Raw genomic sequence first — 22,488 nt, 5'->3', positions numbered from 1 at the left:
CTAACCCAGTTTTTATGCTCCCACAATATGCCATGTTCCTCAGAATCAAGACCTCAATCTGCATCTCCATTTTTCTCTCAATGTATCCAAACACTTAACCCCAACACCTAGGACTGCTTGCTCTTCTATTCCTCATTCCTAAGATATACCAAGACCTGCATGAAAGACACATATGTACAAACACAGAAACATAGACTCATTTTCAACACTTCAGTTCAGGCCACCGAGATCTACACAGTGGACAACTACATAAGCCTTTCTGGTTTCCCAGCACACCATGCACACAACTGCCACCTCAATCTGACAGAATCATTTGTTACTTGTCTAACTATCTACTGAAAGCCATATTCCTTAGCTGCTGTGGCTCACTAAGATTGTGAAGAAAAATACTTTCTCCTTAACCACCTTTCATTCCAATGTGCCAGGATGTTTTTAACTTCTCACAGTTCCTTAAAAGTTCCATACTTGGAAGTGTCATAGGTTACAACCCCTGCCTGAACATTCTTCAGTCTCATACTCCATCTATTTTGCTTCCCTCATCCTTATTCTTTTTTTTGGACATGGCTGACAGTCAAATATCTGCATAGAATCCTTTTCCAGATGAAGAAGAAAAACCTCTTCTAAGTGGTCACAGTATTTTATGTGATGAGCACTAAACATTTGCCCTGTGTTGGTTTTTCCCTTCTAACACTAAAAGAACCTTTTAGTTGAGTGTTTTTATCTCATTCATCTGTGTTTTTAGCACCTAGCAAAGGTAGTAAAGGTCCCTAAATATCTGTTGACAAAAGAAGTAAAATGCTATCATTGTCACATGTCCTTTAGAAGCCATAGTGGAGACTGAATCTACATACCTAGAATGTTCCAGGGACTAAAATTAATGCACCACAGTAATAAGACAAGATAATGGAAATATTCCAAAGGGCATTCCTTTTATTTATTTTTATTATTTATTTATTTATTGTTTTGTTTTTTCAAGACAGGGTTTCTCTGTGTAGCTTGGCGCCGTTCCTGGAACTCGCTTTGGAGACCAGGCTGGCCCCAAACTGAAAGATCCACCTGCATCTGCCTCCCAAGTGCTGGGATTAAAGGCGTGTACCACCACCGCCAGGCTCATATTTTTATTGACTAATACTTAATAAGTAGTATTTTTTTAAATTATTAAAAACAGGAAGTGTGAGGCCCGATGTAGTAAGTATTCTCTTGTATGGTAGTAAGGCCAACTAGTCTAATCCAATCAGAACAGAAACATGAAGTAAAGAGACCTACTTTGACTCTCTTTATCTTAAACTATGGGATGTTCTGGCAGTCAGAACATAAAGCACTATAGGAAAAGTATGGCTGGACAGCCTCCATCATCTGCACTACCTGTAAACATATTCACCTCACCACTGCCAAAAGAAACCATCCTTAGGACCAAATTGAGATTTGCTTCTTCTCATCCTTACATACAACACTACATAAAAAAAGTTGTGGTCTATTCAATCTTAGATAAGCAAATATTTATGCACCATTTCCCAGTTTATGCTCATGAAAAACGTAAATGCCCACCACTTCATTAAGCAATTATATCACAGGTTTGTAAAGTATTATTCCTATTTAAACAGGAACAAAGGTAAAATTCAGTTTAAAACGTCAGTGAATCTTAATAGCAAACAATCAACATCAAATTTTCAGTTTTCATACTTACACCAAGGATTTTATATTTAAAAGCAAAACTTAAGTTCTGCTTTAATTCTATTATTTAAAACTATACATTTAGCATATGGTATCACAACTTTTAAGAAAGATACTTATAGTAGGTATGTCAGGGAGTCAGAAGTCAGTGTCTTAAGTGTAAACCAAGTCCTGCAGCTGGGGAGTATGAGTGAGCAACTGCAGCACTGGGGAGATGGGGGGAGGGGGGCTCACAGCACATCCCAGGACAGACCGATTTAGACAGTTGAAATAAGAAAAAGTCCTACATAAAAACAGGACCAAAGAACACTGAAACCAGTTTAAAACCTAAAGTGTAGGGAAAATGGTAAAAACTTCATTCAATAAAACTTTTAAATGAGTATATAAATATCAGATGCTTACAAATCAAGAACAACAAAAAAAAGAAATTAATTCAATATGGTGGTTGTAATTTTTCCTCTATCCATTTAGTTTTCTAAGCATAAATTAATAACAAATTCAAAGATGGGTAGCTGTTTTGTGTTTTAAGGTAAGGTCCTATATAGCCTAGGCTAGTCTTGAACTCACTATACAGCCAACCTGAAGTCCTGATTCTCATTCCTCTTAACTCCCAAATGTTGGGATTACATGCACCAAAATGTTCAATTGAACAAATTAGTTTTTAAACAATAGAAAGACCTTTATATATAACTTTTAGAAGATAGACCCACATTAATAGAAAAGATTATTTTACTTCAAAGCCCATAACAAAATAAAGGCCAAAGAACAAATACTAATTACACATATTTTCTATATAAAGCTCATTGAGTAACACTGATTTTTGTGTTAAAGTGGCAATCAATATTAAAAGGATATAATGGCATTTTAATATCTGAAAGCTAGCTTTTAATAACTGCAGTTACTAAACAGTGAACAAGACAAATAAAGAATAAAAACTGAAATTTAAGCCTAACAACATCTAGTAATGACACAAGTAGGGATTGTGGAAGGTTCTAAGACTATGTTGTACTGAATCAAGGGACTCAGAGAAAAGCCTGATTCACTTACCAGACTATGCCATTTCAACCTACAGAGAGAGGTCACCTCTAATTCCAGATCAAATTCACTATCATATTCTTTCAGCTAATCTATAAGTATCATGTATCAACAGGAAAAACTGTTCCATCTCTAAAAGCTGTTAAGCTGAGATACTGTTCAGGAACAGGCACAGGAAATAAAAATGTTCCCTGTGACAAACAAGAAATGGCTTAAAGCCATGCACATCATTGAAATCAGAATTTCTTTTCTTTTAAAAAAACAAAAAACTCTTATTTCCTATGTAATTTTAAAAAATAAAAATTAGCCCCAAAGAATGATAAGAATGTGACTTCATGAGAATCACTAACACTTGGTAAAAGTCTGAAAGATTAGTTATAAACTCACTCATTAACTGTAGGTGTTTTACTAGGCTGACTTCTTGGAAACTGCTAGTAAAAAGCTAAACTAGGCCTGGGTAGCAGTGGCACACACCTTTAATCCCAGCACTCAGGAGGCAGAGACAGGTGGATCTCTGTGAGTTCGAGGCCAACCTGGTCTACAGAGTGAGTTCCAGGCTAGCTGTGGCTACATAGCGAAATCCTGTCCCCCCCAAAAAAAGACAAAAAAACAAAAGCATAAGCTCAAGAGCTACCTAAGCGCTCATAAAAAGCTGTTATGTACAGTATGTGACAGTGGGTGTTTGGTTTTGGTTTCTAAGAGGGAGACAGGGGTGAAGAATTGGCTGTCCTGAAGATTGAACACAGGACCTTGAACTGAGCTACATCCTAGCCCATGTTTTCTTTTATTTATTTATTTGTTTGTTTGTTTTCTTTTGGTAGAGTCTTGCTATCAACAAAGACATAGCCTAGGCTGGTCTTGAATTTATAATCTTCTAGCTTCAGCTTTCTAAGTGCTAAGATTACAGGGATGTGCCATCAGAGCCTGCTGGCACATCACATTTTTAAATTTTTATTATTTTTTTTTTGAGTCTGATAAGTAGATGTGCTGGCTTAGTGATATAAATGTATAAACTTCTAACAATACTATACCATATTAAGCACAAAAGAAACTTTTCCAACCTTACTACAAAAAATAGTAATTACATATTATGGCTCCCTATACTAGTAGAGTGGAAAATGTGCATCATACTAGGCAAAAGAGATCAAAACAACAGGAGGGAATGAGTTTATATTACTCTGAGTACTGGGTGGCAAGACTACTTAGTTTATGTTATGTAACAGTCTAGTTCCTTCTGGTAAAGAGTGGGTAGAATTACAATAATTAGGTAGTTAGATTATGCTGTGACGTATCATCCCCCTAAAAAGACTGATGAAGAGTAATGGAAATATTAATAGCTAATAATGACATATAACTACCCAAAAGTACAGAGTTTTTGTTCTGTTTTTAAAGAAGAGGTTAGCTACTATCAAACAGATCAAATCAGATGAATGTCTTAACACTTTAGTCTGAACTACTAAAAGAGGATAATACTGATGTAAACACAGTAATCTTCATATTCAAGTGTAATGAACCACTTAGAAAGAAATAGCACAAGAAAGCAATTAGGACTTAAGCTTTGTTAGGCTTATAGTATATTTCCTTGTCTGTAAGTTGTTACCTTGGGATTTCTTAGAAACTCCATAAACTCAATAAGTATTGCTGTTTTTTTGATAGCTCAACAAATCAAAAAACATGGTTTTTAACTTGCTCTTACAAAAGCATGGTTAAAACAAAAACTGGAAAAAACTATTACAAGATCTCAAAAATCTGAATGAAAATTGGAAACCCTTCTTTTTATGAAGCAGATGAAAGCAACTACCTAGGTCTAGGTTGTTCCAAGCCCCTTTTACATGGCATTAGGTTCTTTAATAAATGATCTAGTTATATGTACTCCACAGACACAGTCTTCTAAAATATTCACACACTATAAACAATGAATAGCAAAGCATCAAGGTACTGACCCATGTCCTGAAGGAGCGATGAAGTATAAACAACACTGAACCCTGTTATCGGGCATCTGACGTCTGTTCACTCGAGATTCTGCATTTAAGTAATCCTCAAATTTGCTATCAATGTAGTCGATGACAGGTTGCCAGCTGTACAAAGTAGATAAACAGAACAATTAAGTTACAATCCTACAAAGGAATGAACTGTTTGACAATTAAAGGATAATAGTTGTAATTTGATTTAAAAAAAATAATTCACCACTAGAAAACATCTTAAATTGTTCTACATACTGATTAGAAGTAGGTAAAGTTAGGCTGGGGAGATGGCTCAATTGGTAAAGGGCCTGCTTTGAAAACACAGGGACCTGTGTTCCAACCCTAGAACCCATGTAAAAAGCCAGGCATAGTGACCAGTGCCTTTGGCCCCAAGCTTGTGGGAAGGTATGAGGCAGAGACAGACGAGTCCCTGAAGCTCACTGAGCAGCCAGTCTAGCTACACTGTTAAGCTTTACCCTGTCTCAAAAACTAAAGGTGTAGAGCAATTAAGGAGACATTAACCTAGATCTTGGGCCTCCACATCTGAATGTACATACACTACATACATACGTATGTGTGAAAACACACACACACACACACACACACACACACACACACACGATTTAAAAAACTGCAATAAGGGGGCTGGAGAGATGGCTCAGAGGTTAAGAACACTGACTGCTCTTCAGAGGTCCTGATTTCAATTCCCAGCAAACACATGGTGGCTCACAACCATATATAATAAGGTCTGGTGCCCTCTTCTGGTCATACATGCTGTATACATAATAAATAAATCATTTAAAAAACCTGCAATAAATATATCTTGATTCATTATTTTTAACTTTCAAATTTAAAAAATGAATTGTTCTGTGTCAAAGCAAATTCTGATAATTAATTAGTATATTATTTACATTGATAACTATATCAATGCTAAATATTTTATAATCTGAAAACAATTACATCCACAGTTTTAAATTTAAATAATACAAAAACCTCATGATTAGCTTACTAGGTATTTTAAGAGTTAAGAAAAATGTTAATTAACTGCAACTCAGCATCAATGTGAAACTCAAAGAAGAAACAGTTTATAAATACAAATAAGATTACTTTGGACTAGAGTTCCATGAGTGTTTGATTCAACTATAATTTACTGAAAAACTAAAAATCTAAAATATTACACAAGTTAGGGTGTGATAGAATTTAGATAACAAACAAAATTATAATAGAATGCTTTAATTCGTTATAATTAATTATATATATCAGCTTAAGAGGTATTAATATATTATACAGCATATATAACAATATTGTTATAGCATATAATAATATATGCTATAATAATATGCCCACATATTATAAGAGGTAGTAACTCCACAGTATATAGAAAGAAATCTGAGGCTGAAGCAAGAGGATTTAAGTTCTCAACCATCTTGAGACCCAAAGAGATCATGTCTCAAAACACCAAAATAGAAAAAAAGACACAGAAACAAACAAACCAGTCCAGGTAATGTTTTCTTCAAGTAAGAGATACAGCAAAGTTGGTATATGAACCCAAGTCTTAATCATTTAAAACTTAATGATTCTCGGCCAGGTGGTGGTGGCGGACGCTTGTAATCCCAGCTGGGAGGCAGAGGAAGGTGGATCTCTGTGAGTTTGAGGCCAGCCTGGTCTACAGGCTCCAAAGCTACAGAGAAACCCTGTCTCGAAAAACCAAAAAAAAAAAAAAAAAAAAAAACTTAATGATTCTCACTGTTAAGTTTTTTTGTTGTTCTAGGTTTTTGTTTCTGTTTATAAGGCAGGGTCTCACTGTGTAGCTCTAGCCTAGAACTAGCTATCTAGACCAGGCTAGCCTTGAACTCAAATATATGCCTGCCTCTGCCTCCCAACTGACAGGATTAAAGACATGTGCCATCACGCCTGGGTAATTAACTACACTGGTATTTAAAATGAGCTGGGAAACAATGGGGACAAACATTTCTTACCAATTGCTATTATCCACTGCATCTCCAAATCCTGGGGTATCAACTATTGTCAGCAGCAACTGAACACCACCTTCTTTGATTAAGACTTTGGATTGCTCCACCTGTAAGAATCATTGGTGTATATGTTAATTATATATTATGTGAGTTGTTTCCTGTAACAAGAGGCAAGGACACTCAAGTTTCTCAAAACCAACTGGAAAGCTGTTTACAAATTAAATCTAACCACCTACATGTTTTCTCTTTCTCTCTCTCTCTCTCTCTCTCTCTCTCTCTCTCTCTCTCTCTCTCTGTGTGTGTGTGTGTACACGTATTCAAATGTACATGGTGTGTGCATATATGTTCACATGTGTGCGGGTGCAGGTGTACCTATATGTGCATGGCTGTGGAGGCTCATGGCTGACAGGGAAGTTTTCATCAATTGCTCTTCATCTTATGTACTGAGGCAGGGCCTCTCAACTGAACCCAGAACTCACTGACATCACTAGTCTGGCTAGTCACTTTTTTCTGGGTATCCTTTGTCTCTGCCACACCCACTAGTTCTTCACAAGGATTTTGGATGCAGACTGCGACTCCAGTCCTCACACTAGGATGGAAACCACTTTAACCACTGAGCCATCTTCCCATCCCCTACATGTCTAAGCAACTAGGATAGCGTTGAAAGAAAAACATATGTAAATAGTATGACAAACTCATACTTCAAGTGTCTTCAGAAGTTTGAAAGTACTGTAAGAAAAAGAGCCTTCAACTACAGCTTTAGTTCCTGGCAGAATTTATGGATTTCCTGCAAGCCCCAGCTGTATGGCCAAGGTATATATTATCAACTTTCAGATGTCTAAAAGAAAGCAAGGAGCAAAAATATTTTCCCCAGAGGCTCTAGATGTATTGGGTAAGCTAACTTAAAGAAGCCAAGACTTATACACAAACTTTGAGTGTCAAATGCCTAAAAATGACATTAAGATTTAAGATGAAAATGTGATCAAAGGCATATGAAAAGCAGCTTCAGCAATATGTTGAATAACCACTGGGTTGAGAAAGTTTGATATACTTTTAAGGATTATGCAAATGAGGATGCCTTTTCACTCCCCTCTGGCATTTCTTCTTCTGCTTTTTTTTTTTTTTTTGGTTTTTTGAGACAGGTTTCTCTGTGTAGTTTTGGAGCCTGTCCTGGATCTCGCTCTGTAAACCAGGCTGGCCTCAAAATCACAGAGATCCTCCTGCTTCTACCTCCTGAGTGCTTGGATTAAAGGTGTGCACCACCACCACCTGGCTCCCTCTGGTATTTTTAACAGACATTTGCTGATAAATATAAAGACTGTGAAGCTGAGGCTAGCATGTTTGGGCAAGAGTCATTTGCAACAATGTTCAACAGCACTTCTGAGATGACAAAATTGGCTTTACCTCTACTGTCCAATACAGCAATTCTTGGTTATGTGGTTACCTATCTCTTGGAATGTTAATGAGTACGATCAAGGAATTGAATATTTAGTTTTATTTCCTATGAATAAACTTGAATAGCTCACACGTAGCTACCAAACTGAACATTATATTCTTACTGCAATCAGGAGTTTTTTGATAAAAGCAGTTTATTATCAGAAGTTATTGAAATTGGGGGAAAGAAGGCAGCAATTCAGACATGCAAGTCTATGGGAAGGCATGTTTCCTGTCTCTTAGATAAGCCTTGGACTTATCTTGCAGATCATTCTTCTTCAAACTGCTTTAACCTCGATCAGTGATCAGTGACCTTGATATGATCAGTGAAAATTGAGTATCCCAAATATAAGCATATTTACCTACTGGCAATCTGAATATTTGAAAGTATTAATTAAATATTAGTAAGTATGAAGTCTATATAGATTAAAAACTGAGTACCAATAAACAAGAGTTTTAACTATTCATCAGTGTTATATTATCAAGAAGTTCACACTTTGTGGTTCTTTGGTCTAATGATAATCTGATCAAATCTACATTTCAAAATATCTTGAATTCATTCCCAGCTCTTTTATAACAGTTATTCATTGATGATATGTATCATTAAAAAGAAATAACCAGAGCCTAGAATAATGAATGGCTCAGCAGTTAAGAGGACTTGTTGCCAAGGAACCAAGTTTGGTTACTACCAGTCACAAGGAGGCTTACAACTAACTCCAGGTCCAGGAGACTTAACACCCTCTTCTAAACCTCTGAAGGCACCACGTTACATGGTGTGCACACACATCACATACATATAATAAGACAAATCTACTTCAAATAATTTCTGGCTTTCTTATTAACAAGACCTATTACTCTTTCAGTAATAGTATATATATATATATTAACAACATTCCTTAAAACAACAGCTTATGTTTTAAGACTGTTTGTACTAACAAAGATTAGGTACTGGGCTATAAGTGGCAAAGTGATTATTTGGCATTTTAAGGCCCCAGGTTCAATCCTCAGTACATTTTCTTTCTTTCGTTCTTTCTTTCTTTCTTTCTTTCGTTCGTTTCTTTCTTTCTTTCTTTCGTTCGTTCGTTCGTTCGTTCATTAGTTAGTTAGTTATTTTGACAGAGCTGAGGACCGAACCGAGGGTCAAGCACTCTACCACTGAGCTAAATCCCCAAACCCTTAGTACATTTTTTAAAAAGTTCAACTTGTTTATTGACTTGGTAAGAAAAATGAAGCTTTTATGTACTTCGATGAGTCTGTTTATAAAGATAGTTTCCATTTCTAGCCTATGAAATTTTGGGTATCCATACATGATCAAACACAAAGAAGTCAGCAACAAATGGCATAGATTCAAAAAACATTAACTGTAAACTAGTGCCATTCATAGGATCCAATTTTACCCTTTTATCTGGTTTTGCAAGTATCCTCATGGGATCCATGGAAAACAAATTAATTCAAGCCTAGGAATTTCCACGATCTCTAACCATCTGCTCCAAATGGTCACTTTCCCATGCTCTCTTCTTAAGCAGGTCACTTCAGCATGTTTCAAAGCATCACCCAGAGTTCTCTAACACTATATGCATAACTTAATGCCAAAGAAACGAAGTTATACAAGAGAATGAAGCAGGGGCATTTTCTACTACGCTTTTCTATAGAAACTAAGTAAAACTAAATCTCGTATCATTTATGTGTGTTGTTGATTTATTGAGGCATCTTTCGACTCCCTACATCCAACAAATCAAAGATACCACTATTCCTAATATTATAGCTTTTCAATCTAGGAACAAGTCAAGCCTTCAATGATTGTTATTCAGCTTTATAACCAAAAGGACTACCAAGTACACTAAACTTTTTAATCTAATGTTCTCAAGATATTTATTAACATAAACAAAATGTGTTATTTAATTAACTGCATACCATGCTGAAGAAAAGGTTAAATTTTTCTGTTGAGGGTTTTTGGTTTTTTGTTTAGATTTTATTTATTTATTATGTATATAATGTTCTACCTACATGTATACCTGTAGGCCAGAAGAGGACACCAGATCTCATTATAGATGGTTGTGAGCCACCATGTGGTTGCTGGGAATTGAACTCAGGACCTTTGGAAGAGCAGTCAGTGCTCTTAACCACTGAGCCATCTCTCCAGCCCTCTGTTGAGAGTTTATTCCTTTACCCATACTTCCTTAGGAACCAGCAGTAAGGCCAAAGCTCTGAAGAGATAGCCTGGTACATCTACTTGGCTCAAAGACAGGAAACACTCCATTTAGTTTTATTTCTGTTTCCTTGGAAAACATAAAAAGTGAAAGAGACTGGGTGTGACAGCCTACCACTGTAATCTGAGCACCCAGGAGGTAAATCACAGGCTAGCGTAGGTCTTTGGGAATAAATGCTTCCTTCATAACCATTTATAGATATCCGTTCTTGTCCTCTTCTGCACAGCTCTCACCCATCTCCACTCTACTACCTCCCGCCGCCACACCACTTCACTAATTCCCAACAGCATCTTACTAACAGCAGCATTGTTGTTATTTCATATTTCCTGTTTTTCTACTAGAGATCCTTGAGAACACTGTGTCCATCATTACTGTAGACCCACCTAATATGTAAAGCACTGAAATGTTCATGCAAATGACTGGTTCAAAAGAGGAGAGTGGTATCTATAAGAACATTTAACTGGGCTCTAGGAAAACTTTTCATGAAGTCTATAAATATAAAGCATTTTATTCTAAGAGTATAACCTATTGCTTTCGATTTTTCTCACCTCTATAAATTGTGTAGCTACCTAATCTGTATCACTACAAGACTATTAGTGATTCACTAAACTTCACAGCACATCAAGATAAATTTGCCAATCAAGAAATTAAAACTAAAATAAACTGTCTCAAATAAAAGATAGTTTCCCCCAGAAAACATAGTTCACAATCTTACAATGACAAAAAATACCATTTTTAAAAATCGATAAAAAAGTGAAATAAAATGTAATAATTACATAAATATACTATTATATAGTTTGTTAAAATTGTCAATATTGGGATATATATCTGAAATAAGAACATGGAGAGTACAACTGTCTATTTTTCCCCTTCATTTAATTTTTATAATCTACCGTGGAAAAATATATAAACCAGGACAGAAGTAACATGGTACTATTGCATTCAATCTGAAATATCCTTGGAAGTACTACGGAGAAATACTTCCCTCTCCAACCTTCTCCCTGAGATAAAATGAAAGCAGTTTACAACAATCCAGAAGTACTACAGAGCAAGGATTCTTAAATACTAAACTGTGACTACAACAACTTGAGAATTTAAAAGAAATGCAAATTATCTGGATTTTGCCTCCATCTGGTGTACACTCACACTGAGAATCACTAGTACAGGGAAAACCATTCCTGGTGGCAGCTCACATCTGGCCATGCTCAGCAGAGGACCTCAGGACAACATAGGAGGTTAGGAATTAATCTCAGCGTTCAAGTGAGACCTTCACTTGAATCGGAGCCACTGAGGAGCATAGACCTCAGAATCAGTTCTTTATTAGTTTAAATACTTAGTAATCTTCCAAGACTATTAATGTCAGCAGAACTCTCCCGGAAAACACAAGTCTACTATAAATGTAACATTCAGGCAGGAGACTATGACATTGCAGTATTATTTACGGTTTTACTCTTTGGCCACATCACAGGAGAGGATTTTTATTTTCTGACTACTGGAAATGTTCTAAAAATCCTCCAGGTCACTAAAGTCACAGACATTTGTCTTTCAAAACTCTAGACAGTATGCCTATATTGGTCTCTATGTATGAAATGTGATATAATAAGGGTAGACCAATCCTTCTACTGAGACATTTATTACTTCAAGGACAGATCATCTGCCAAAAGGCTGCAAAAGATGATCACATTCTAACTATATTCAGGCCTCTTGAATGACTTTTGCCCACAGATGTCATGTTCTTCCCTGAGAGTAAATGAGCAAAAGTTATAGCTTTCTAAATAGATGCTAGCTGGGAATAAGACATCTGCAATGCCAAAAATGTCAAGGATTCATATGTAGATAAAGAACACCTGGAAATAAGAAAGAAAAAGACAGGAAATACTAAAATGACCAAAGCAGTTCCTAAGTAACCTAAGTAGCCAATTAGTAAAGCAGACATACAAATGGAAAATACGTGAAAGCAATGAAGTGTCTTTGTCTTTCCACATTCATACACAACAGGATATTTGTATTAGTAAAACACAGAAACCCAAATGTTTATCCAAAACAAAAAGGACATGCTATGATATATTTCTACACAACAATACTACCCAGCAATGAGAACTAGTACAACAAGCATGAACAAGTGAGAAAAAGAATTCTCAGGGAAAGAAATCTATTTCAAGAATCAATCCACATGAAGTTCAAGAACATCCAAATTCATCTAGAGAGGGGAGGGGTTTGTCTTTGGGGAGGGAGTGACCCAGCACTAAAGGAGAAGCACATGGGAACTTTCTGGAATGTTGAAAATGTAGTACACATTAACCCAAAATCAGGTTGCCCAGATGTATGGATAGATGTGAAAATTCATAATACCTACGCTCTAGTTTGTGCCCTTTGTTTCCTCAAAAAGGCCTTTTCATAACAAAGCATTTTCAGAACAAAACTTAGAAAAAGGACAAAGGAAAACTGTGCCACACAATACAGAAAATCAGTGATGACATCTTATGAATCCTTTCTAACAGATGTTACCTCAATTTGTAGAATAACAGAATAATGAAGATTATAATCTCTCACTGAATATTTTGTCAAATAACATGTTAAATTAGAGTTCTTTGTGTCAAATCCCAAAATTACTATGTTAATATTTTCATCTATTAAAGCACTAGCAAAAGTTACTGAGCGAATGGAAAGAGCTAAAAATGAAGGGTGGGGAGAAAACAGTCAGTAAAGTTCTTGCCACAGAAGCAAAGGGGCCTGAATTTGATTCCCCAAAATCTATGTATAAAAGCCAGCCATGTGCAGCAATGTGCATTTGCAATCCCAATATTGGACAGTGGAGACAGGAATACACCTACGGTTCACCGGCCAGGCAACATAACCTAAGTAGCAAGCTCCCAGCCAGTGGAAGACATATCTCAAAAAACAAGGTGATGGCTCCCAAGGAACACCTTAGATTGTCATTTAGCAAAACAAACCAGAAGAAAACTGCTAACTTATAAAACTACAGTGTGCTGTTATTCATAAAGTACTAGTAAAGAAAAGCTAATCCTATTTTGAAGAACCGATTAGTCTATTCAACAAAGTCATTAACCACCTAGAGCATGTGTGTTTGTGTACACGTATGTGTATGTACGTGTGTATCTGTGTACAAACAGTCTGGATTTGAAACTTGTCTCTTTTATTTATTTATTACATGATCTCAGGGCACAGCATAGTCTGTCTCAACAATCATATTGGTAAAATGAGATATTACCACCATTTATCACATGAAGTTTTAAGACTTGTAAGAATCAAGTAAATAAACATCTATAGCATCTACAGGAGTATCTGGAAAACGGTAACAGTAAGTCAGTGTTTTTTGTGTAGACTTGGAATTAACTAACTACAAGTTAGAACAATAATGAGAACTCAGAAAATTACCTAACCAAGAATAGTTTTTGTAGGTCCATGACAATATCTAACAGATTATTTTATACCAATTACATCTGAACTTAAAAGTTTATACCATAGACTTCATTAAAAATTTCCAAGTTTTCTGATCTTGAATATTAAGGCCTACATTGAAAAAGGTAAGTTTTTCTTCTTTAGGATTAAAATCTTCAATATTAGTCACAAAGTAAGCCATGTAGGCTCACATTCTTAGGAACACTTTTCTGTAGGCAAATTAAAGGTTACATTTTATTCCCTCTCTAAATCAAACAAAGCTAAATGAGAAATAAAATATCTCTTCATAAAACTACTCCTTAATCAATTACCAAACTGCACCAGGCAGTATGATATGCGTGTTTCTGCCCATCCATCTTGTACAGTGGTCTAATCACTACTTCAAATCCAGCTCTAAACCCACAGGCCTCAACAATGTGCTGTATCTTACTTTACAGCCCACCAATAATCTTTTCATCAATAATTGGGGCAGTGCTACCAAACAAAAGTATACAGTGATCCCCATAAGTACATTTAAGTTGTTCAGTAGCCACTTTGAATACGGTTAATACAAAAATAATGAGAGAACAGGGCAGTGGTGGTGAATGCCTTTAATCTAGCACTGAGAGTGAAGGCAGAGGCAGGTGGATCTCTGAGTTAGAGGACAGCCCAAGGGCTACACAGAGAAACCTGTCACAAAAAAACCAAAAGAACAATCCAACAAACAACAACAAAAACCAATGAGAGGTTACATTCTTTTCTCCATGCTAAGTGTTCAAAATCTGAAGCACATGTCACACTTGCAGAGTATCTCAATGTGGAATACAATTCTTAAAAAAGCTCAGGAACAACACGGAGCTACAAGCTATTGTGCTGCAAAAGTGCAGATTTAGAGTCTGAGCAGCAGTTCTCAACCTGTGGTCACAGCCCCTTTGAGTCACATATCAGCTATCCTGCATTTCAGATATTTACATTACGAATCAGCAGCACAGTAGCAAAATTACAGTTATGAAGTAGCAATGAAAATAATTTTATGGTGGGAGGGGTCACCATAACATGAGGAACTATATTAAAGGGTCACAGCATTAGGAAGGTTGAAAACAACTGAGTCTAGACCATTTTATAAAGCGTGTTCCGACAACCAGCAGTATCCACACCACTTGTTAGAAATGCACAAGTCCAGTTCTACCTCAAACATACAAAGATCAGGAACTATATTTAGTAAGATCTCAGCTCATCAGTATGCATAATAAGACTAAGAGGTGATAAATTGAATGATAAATGGCTTCGCAGTCTGACATAAGTATTACTGCCATTTAACTATCATATGGTATTAATTCACAGCCAATAGTAGAAATGTTTTATATATGACTGTCCAAAATAAGAACCATTTAGCACATGTGGTTAGCACAAGAGCACTTGAGATGTGTATGATGCAATTGAGAAACTGCATTCTAAATTTTATTTAATTTTATTGGTTCAACCTTAGTCATATGTCCAAAGAGAGTATCATAATGGACTACACAACCCTAGGGTTATTACTACATCACAACGCAATTTCTAAGAGGGTCATCAGAGCAATTATGGCAGGCTCTAGTCAAGATAATATCGCTGATCACATATATATGTTTTTGTTTTTAGTTTAATGAAGTAGTGTTTACCACTTTCCACTTCAAGTATGAATCTACTTTTAGACACCAAATAAAATGAATTTGTTGTGTGTTGACATAACTGTTATTAGTTAACAGCAATACCATACATACCTGTACAGTCTTTTTTATTCTATGAGAAGGCCCTGGATACTCTGGAGAATATAAATCTGTGAGGAACAATGAGTTGATTAATGTTGACTTTCCCAGTCCAGATTCACCTAAAAGAAATAGAAGAAAAACCTGTCAAATTCAACCAATTTATACAATGAATATAATAATGCTAGTTAGTGACATTCAAAATATACCAAAGATTCCATATTAGGGCTGGAGAGATGGTTCAGCCACTAAAGAATAGGCTCATAATCAAAAACATCAAGACTCCATATTGGAAAATAATGGTTTTCTTTTTATTTATTCTTCTCTCATACAATACACCCCAACTGCAGCGTCCCCTCCCTCCAGCCCTCTCAGTTCTGCGCACCACCTCTCCTCCCCAGATCCTCTGTTTTCCTTCAGAAAAGAGCGGGCCTGGGAAAAAATGTTTGTCCTCAGTTTCACATTGAGTGACTGCATAGAAAGATGCTAGGTGAGACCAAGCAATAACTTTCTCTGCTTCTTGACTGGATGCAGTGTGACCAGCTGCCTCAAGCTTCTGATACCAGGCCTTCCCTGCTACAATGACTGTGACCCAAAATAAACCCTTCTCAGGTTGTTTTTGTCAGGGTATTTGTCACAGCCACAGGAAAAGCTAACCAAATAAGAGCCACACTGTCAAAGGTTTTTAAAATAGATGTTTAATATTTTACCATCCATCTTTTTTAAGAGTAACATTTCTAATACTGTAACTGACACTTCAACAGAAATGTGTTTTAGTGACCAAAGACAGTGACATTAAAAAAAAAAATTAGCTATATGTATCACTGCTTCAGTGAAATAAAAAGTAAAAGTACTAAGCTTTGACAATACTGAATGACTAAAGATATTAAAAATTAGCAATCTAGGGCTGGAGAGATGGCTCAGAGGTTAAGAGCACTGCTTGTTCTTCCAGAGGTCCTGAGTTCAATTCCCAGCAACCACATGGTGGCTCACAACCATCTGTAATGAGATCTGGCGCCCTCTTCTGTATATATAATAAATAAATAAATAAATCTTTAAGAAAAAATTAGCAATCTGGGACTAGAAAGATAGCTTAGTAGGGGTTGAGAGCACATCCTGCTCTTGCAAAGGAACCAAATAGGTGCCCTGTAACCATGTCAGGTAGTGTACAATTGTATGTAACTCCAGCTCCAGGGTTGCAATGACTCTAGCTTCAAGGGCACCCGTACTTCCATGCACATGCCCAACCAAAAAGAGAAGAAGCTAGGGCGTGATTTCTACTATGATCACATACTCTTTAATTTTTTTATGTTTTGTATATAGTAAAGAGCATACAGTTCAGTTTTACCAAAACACAAATAGCTTTAAGGTATACATTATACAAGATTGAATACATTATAAAATGCAGTGATGATTGATGTAACAGTTAATGCATTTATCTTTACTAATTAATATATAGTAACATGCATGTTTTGAAAAAAATAACTTTACATATGCAGGCTGGGTTCTGTTTGTTTACAATAGCTCACAAAAGAGGTAAGACCCTTACAGCTATAAAACAGCCGAACAAATAGCAGAATGGTGCAAGTTCTTCACTGATATTTACACGTTCATTTTCTAGACTCAGATAAAGTGGTATACAACTGCATGGTATCTATAAAGGAGTCACTAGAACTAAGAAGACAACCAGGCTAAAAAAGACACTCTATGCAAAAGAGGTAGAATAGCCACCCTAGTACCACACAAAATAGATACATCCAAACTGTCAGGACAGTCAACAAAGAACTTTGTATATTTATAAAAGTATCAATTCACAAAGATGTAACACTTGTAAACATACAGATAGCATACAGCAAAATTTCAAAGTATATAAAACAAACAGTTAAAAGTGAAGAAATAAATAGTTCTGGGCTGAAGAGATGGCTCAGAGGTTAAGAGCACCAACTGCTCTTCTAGAGGTCCTGAGTTCAATTCCTAGCAACCACGTAGTGGCTCACAACCATCTGTAATGAGATCTGGCACCCTATTCTATATACATATAAATAAATAAATCTTAAAATATCATTTGAAAAAAAAATAGTTCTATAATTAGACACTTCAGCCATAAACAGAACTGTAAGAAGGAACCAAACTGAAGCCATTTTGGAAAGAACTTCCATTTTGAATTAAAGGTCAAACAAAGTTTAAAGTTCCCAAGAACCCCCCAGACCTCCCTGGGTAACTGACATCTTGGTTGACAAGGTGAGACATAAATTATGGGCAAGGTACCCCACCACATTTGAGTAAACCAACCAATGAGAAGATAAGGGCCCCATGCAGAGAAATGTTCCTAGGAAAGTCCCTAATCCCTGAATCCTGATTGGTGGAAAGTATGTCTGTAACTTGGCACAGATGTTTTGTGGTTTTCAGGTTTAAAAACTCTAACATCCTGGCTTGGGGTCACAGTTCAGCTCCTAAGTCTTTTCTGCGGGCCTGATCAATCAGCAGTGCCTTGATTACAATAAGTTTTGTCATCTGCATTGACTTGGTGTGTGAATTGTGTTGGCTCCAAGAGGACCCCATAACAGAACAACTAGATGGGCAATAATCTAAGGAAACAATAAGATCTGAGCTACATTATAACCAAAGTAGACCTAACAATATAGAGAAAACACTGTACCCAGTAGACTAACTAATACACATTTTCTTAAGGGTAAAGTAAAACATTTTCCAGGAATGACTAAAAGTCTTCATATGCCTTTTAAAAAACTGAAATACGTTCCTTTTTGTGACGTCCCCTGGGTGTCTGGCTGTGTCAGGACAAAGCCATCTGCTGTCAGAGACTCATTCAAGTGGACAGTGAACGAGTTCTGTAAATTCCATGAGAAGCACATGGCCACAGAAGCGGCTGCTGGTGCTCTGAGTGAGTGTTGGTCCGAATCAGTGGTGGGTAAGGCAAGCAAGGTTTCCCATGAACACGGTGTCTTGACCTGTGGCAGAGTGCACCTGCTGTTGAGTAAGGGGCATTCTTGCTATACACCATGAAGAACTGGAGAGCGGGAGCACAAGTCTGTTTCCAATCTAAGTCTTCTCAACTTTGTCATTTAAAAAAAAAGACAGAAGCACATGCCTGGCCTGACAGATACTACTGTGCTTCATTAATTGGGGACTAAAAGAGCTGGCAGAATCTGAAAGCTTTTCAATCTCTCTAAAGAAAATGACGTCCATGAATATATTATCAGAAAGCCCTAAACAAAGAAGAAGCCCAGGAACAAAGCTCCCAAGATTTAACGACTTGTTACTCCATGTGTCCTACAACAGAAACACAGGCATACTGCTCTGAAGAAACAACACACTAAGAAGAAACGAGGAGGAAGCTGTAGACTATGCTAAACTTTTGGCTCAGAGAATGAAGGAAGCCAGGAACACACTGCCAAGAAACATAAAGTGTCCTCGCTGAGAACTTGTAAGTATGAGTCCAATCAAAAACAAATCTTTAAGAGTAACAAATAGGGGCCGGGCAGTGGTGGCGCACGCCTTTAATCCCAGCACTTGGGAGGCAGAGCCAGGCAGATCTCTGTGAGTTCGAGGCCAGCCTGGGCTACAGAGTGAGTTCCAGTACAGGCGCAAAGTTACACTGTCTCAAAAAACCAAAAAAAAAAGAGTAACAAATAGGCCTTGAAAAAAGGAAAAACTGAAATAAAAACATGTATTTTCTAATCAAAACTAAATAAAACTGAGGCTATAGAGACAGCTCAGTGAGTAAAGCGCTTTGCAGTGAAAACATGAAGACTAGAGTTTGATCCCCAGTAGCCAAGTAAAAGCAGAAGACAGGAAGGTCCTTGGGGCTCACCAGGCAGTCTAGGTTCAAAGTGACCAAGGAAGCCAGCTGCTGTCAACGTGTCCAGCCTCCACATGCATGCTCACATGAGCACATAAACAAACACATAACATAAAAATGAACGGAGAAGTTTACACATATTTAGAAATTAATCAATACACTCTCATATAACCAAAGGATCAAAGAGGAAACTATAGAGGCAAGTAAAATATACACAGAGAAAAATGAAAATGTCAACACAGTGTGCCAACCTTACTGCACTAAGAAAGGCAGTGGTAGGGAATTGTCAGTTGTAAATGCTTACATAACAATGATGATGGGATTAAAAAGATGACCATTTCAGCTTATGGATCTAGAAAAGAGCAAATTAAATACAAAACGAAATAATAGCTATGGCAGACTGCCCCCCAAAAAAGAAAAACTAGAAAAGAAAAAAAAAAAATTTACAAAACTGAGCTGTCCAAAAGGGCCTTCAAAATTATGAAGCCATCAATTACACTGAGAATAAAAGAAGAAAAATTCAAATTAATGAAATTAGAAATAAAAATTGGGATTATTACTAATTTTACAATGGAGTTCCAGGCCATCCTGCGTTATATAGTGGATATAACTTACAAATGGCCATGTATGTTTTCTAACATCCTAAATATACCTAAATATATATAATATACAATGTCTGTAATCAAAGGAATTCAACTAAAGTCAAACTAAAAACTAATCAAGCACTTAACCTATCAGCTGCTCTACCATTCTCTATCATCCCTATCTTTTTCTTTCCTTTATCCCTAGTTCTGGATTTTAAAACTAAGTCATGAAAATGTACTAATAAAAATGGGCTTGCTTAAGCCAGGCATGGTGGTGCATGCCTTTAGGAGTTGAGGCGAGCCTGCTCTACAAAGCAAGTTCCAGGGCAGCCAGGGCTGCTACACAGAAAAACTGTTTCAAAAAAAAACAGAAAAAGAAAAAGAAAAAAGAAAAAAAAATCAGGCTTAAGACTGACATGTAATTCATAGCTTTATCAGGTACATTGCTTATATAGGACATATTTTCAAGACTTTTTTTTTTCTTGGACTGGATATTAAGATTTACTACTAAATACAATTTAGTGAGGTGTAGAACTCAGCATAGTGGAAGCCCTCATGCCAAGCCACTTTTCTAGGGAAGCACAAATAGAGATATATTTGACGCCACAGCCATCAAGAATGAGACACGTCTCATTGTGACCAACCTGACATTGGTTCTTGGTGATGGTGGTATTTTGCTTATGCACTGTTTGAGACACTGTCTCATTGTGAAGCCTGGGCTGGCCTCGAACTTAGAAATCTTCCTGCCTCTGCCTCCCAAGTGTACCACCACTCTCAGCCTGATAATAGTTTTTAATTAATTTTTAAACAAAGATTTGCAATCAAGAATTCTCTAGGTATACTGGCTCCAGTGCTTCTCAACTGAGTATTAATACATACTCATTACTCTTAAATGAGCCTCTGCATGGCTATTAGTAACAGAAACACTCGATTTGCAACTATGAGCAAGTAAGCAAGTAACCTTAATGTCATCTCTGAAATGAGTTCTTATGATAGGATTATGACTTAACATACATAATAAACATATGCCTGACACTTAAGTGATTAAAAAAAGAAAGAAAGAAAGTAGTGTGACTGTTAACCTTGGTTGTCAATTTCATTGGATCTGAATCAGGTAAGAGATATGGCTCTGGGCAAGTATGTGAGAGACCTTATGATAAAGAAGGACAAAAAAACTGCATTCTAACTGGACACACATGTCCTATTTCTAACCCAACGATTCACCAGAAGGATTAAGTGAGGTGGAAGACCTCCCTTCAGGGTGAGCAGCACTTTCCTGGAGAAGAGGAGATAGAAAGAAGTCTGGGGGAAATGCTTTTACCTGCTCACCTTGGTTATTTGCTAAGTGCTTCTACCATGAGACTGCTCACTGACACTGGAACACAGCAGCAGGCCTTCTGCACCACACTGGAACTGCTGAGGCAGCCAGCTTTTTAGATTTATCAACTACCAGGTTCTCAGCCTCTCCAGGATGCAAGTGAACTACCCAGCTGTACCCATGTAAGCCAATCTAGTAAATCCTCTTGTAATATACATATATTTCACTGCATTGGTCTGTTCCTCTAGAAATCCCTCACTAATACAACTGGTTACTCTTTTCCTAGTTGGACTACCCCTTTAATCCCTACCTCAATTCTAGTCTCAAAATTCTGAGTTAGCATCTTACAAGGCTGAGAGCACACATTTTGAACCACAAACATGATGCAGAGAGGTAACAGGGTGAGACCTTAAGCTCTCAAAGCCTGTCTCCAGTGACATAGTTCCTCCAGGAAAGCTCCACCTCCTAAACTTCCCCTAAACAGCACATAAAGAGATCAAATGCCTGGGACTATTGGGGACATCTCATTCAAATGACCACAGATATTATTTTACTAAACACATGTTCAAAAGCTATTCTTTAAACTAAAATTCTAATATAATTTAAGTTAATGACATCTCAAAGGTTAAGATGTAGTGTTTCTTCATATATAATTATCAATTTGCCAACCTAGAAAAGACAAGGAAAAACTCAACCATCTCTCTAGACTCTCACCTCTGCCCCAGAGCCGCATGTACAATACTTCTACCCAACCAGAATCAATCAGGTTAACTAACTGTATTAGTTACTCTGATGTTGCTGTGATAAAACACCACAACTAAGGCAACTTTCAGAAGAAAGGGTTTACGGGTTTACTTGGGCTTTCAGTACCAGAGATGTAAGAATTCATCATGGCAGGGAGGCCTGGCAGCCAAAGCAGGAGACTGAGAGCTCACATCCTTAACCATAAGCTTCACAGTATACAGAGCAAACTGCAAGCAATGTAAAGCCTTAAACTCTCAAAGTCTTCCTCCCAGCAATTTCTCCAGCAAGGCCACACCTCCTAAACCTCCCCAAACAGTACTATACTACCAACTGATAAACCAAATGTTCAGATATGTAAGCCATTTTCATTTAAACCAACATTATTGAGTATAAAATTGCAATGCTTTAACACCATGAACTGTTACAATAAACACAACTTCTAGAATGAAAAAAAAATTTAATCAAAAGGGAAAAAATTGTGGCAATCAACACAATACTGTTGCCCTCAATAAGGAGTATTTCACAGTTAATTTTAGTAACTTAATAGCAAATTAAAAACACTGTGGTAAAGCATGATTAGCA

General features: G+C 36.8%; 1 protein-coding gene across 4 annotated transcripts in view; it reads right to left on the bottom strand.

Annotated features, from left to right (window-relative positions):
• Nucleotides 1-22,488, bottom strand: part of Septin7 (septin 7) — a 64,213-nt gene that overhangs the window by 22,233 nt on the left and 19,492 nt on the right. For all 4 annotated transcript variants that reach the window (XM_036192248.1, XM_036192249.1, XM_036192251.1 and 1 more), the window contains exons 4-6: nucleotides 15,456-15,562; nucleotides 6,653-6,753; nucleotides 4,653-4,787 (exon numbers count right to left, since the gene is read on the bottom strand). In XM_036192248.1, the coding sequence (XP_036048141.1) occupies nucleotides 4,653-4,787; nucleotides 6,653-6,753; nucleotides 15,456-15,562 (343 nt within the window). The remainder of the gene's footprint in view (nucleotides 1-4,652; nucleotides 4,788-6,652; nucleotides 6,754-15,455; nucleotides 15,563-22,488) is intronic.

This window comes from Onychomys torridus, chromosome 7, assembly GCF_903995425.1.
Source record: "Onychomys torridus chromosome 7, mOncTor1.1, whole genome shotgun sequence".
In the NCBI taxonomy this organism is placed as follows: Eukaryota; Metazoa; Chordata; class Mammalia; order Rodentia; family Cricetidae; genus Onychomys; species Onychomys torridus.
Note: the sequence above shows the minus strand (reverse complement) of the source record. Positions and strands in the feature narration are given on the sequence as shown.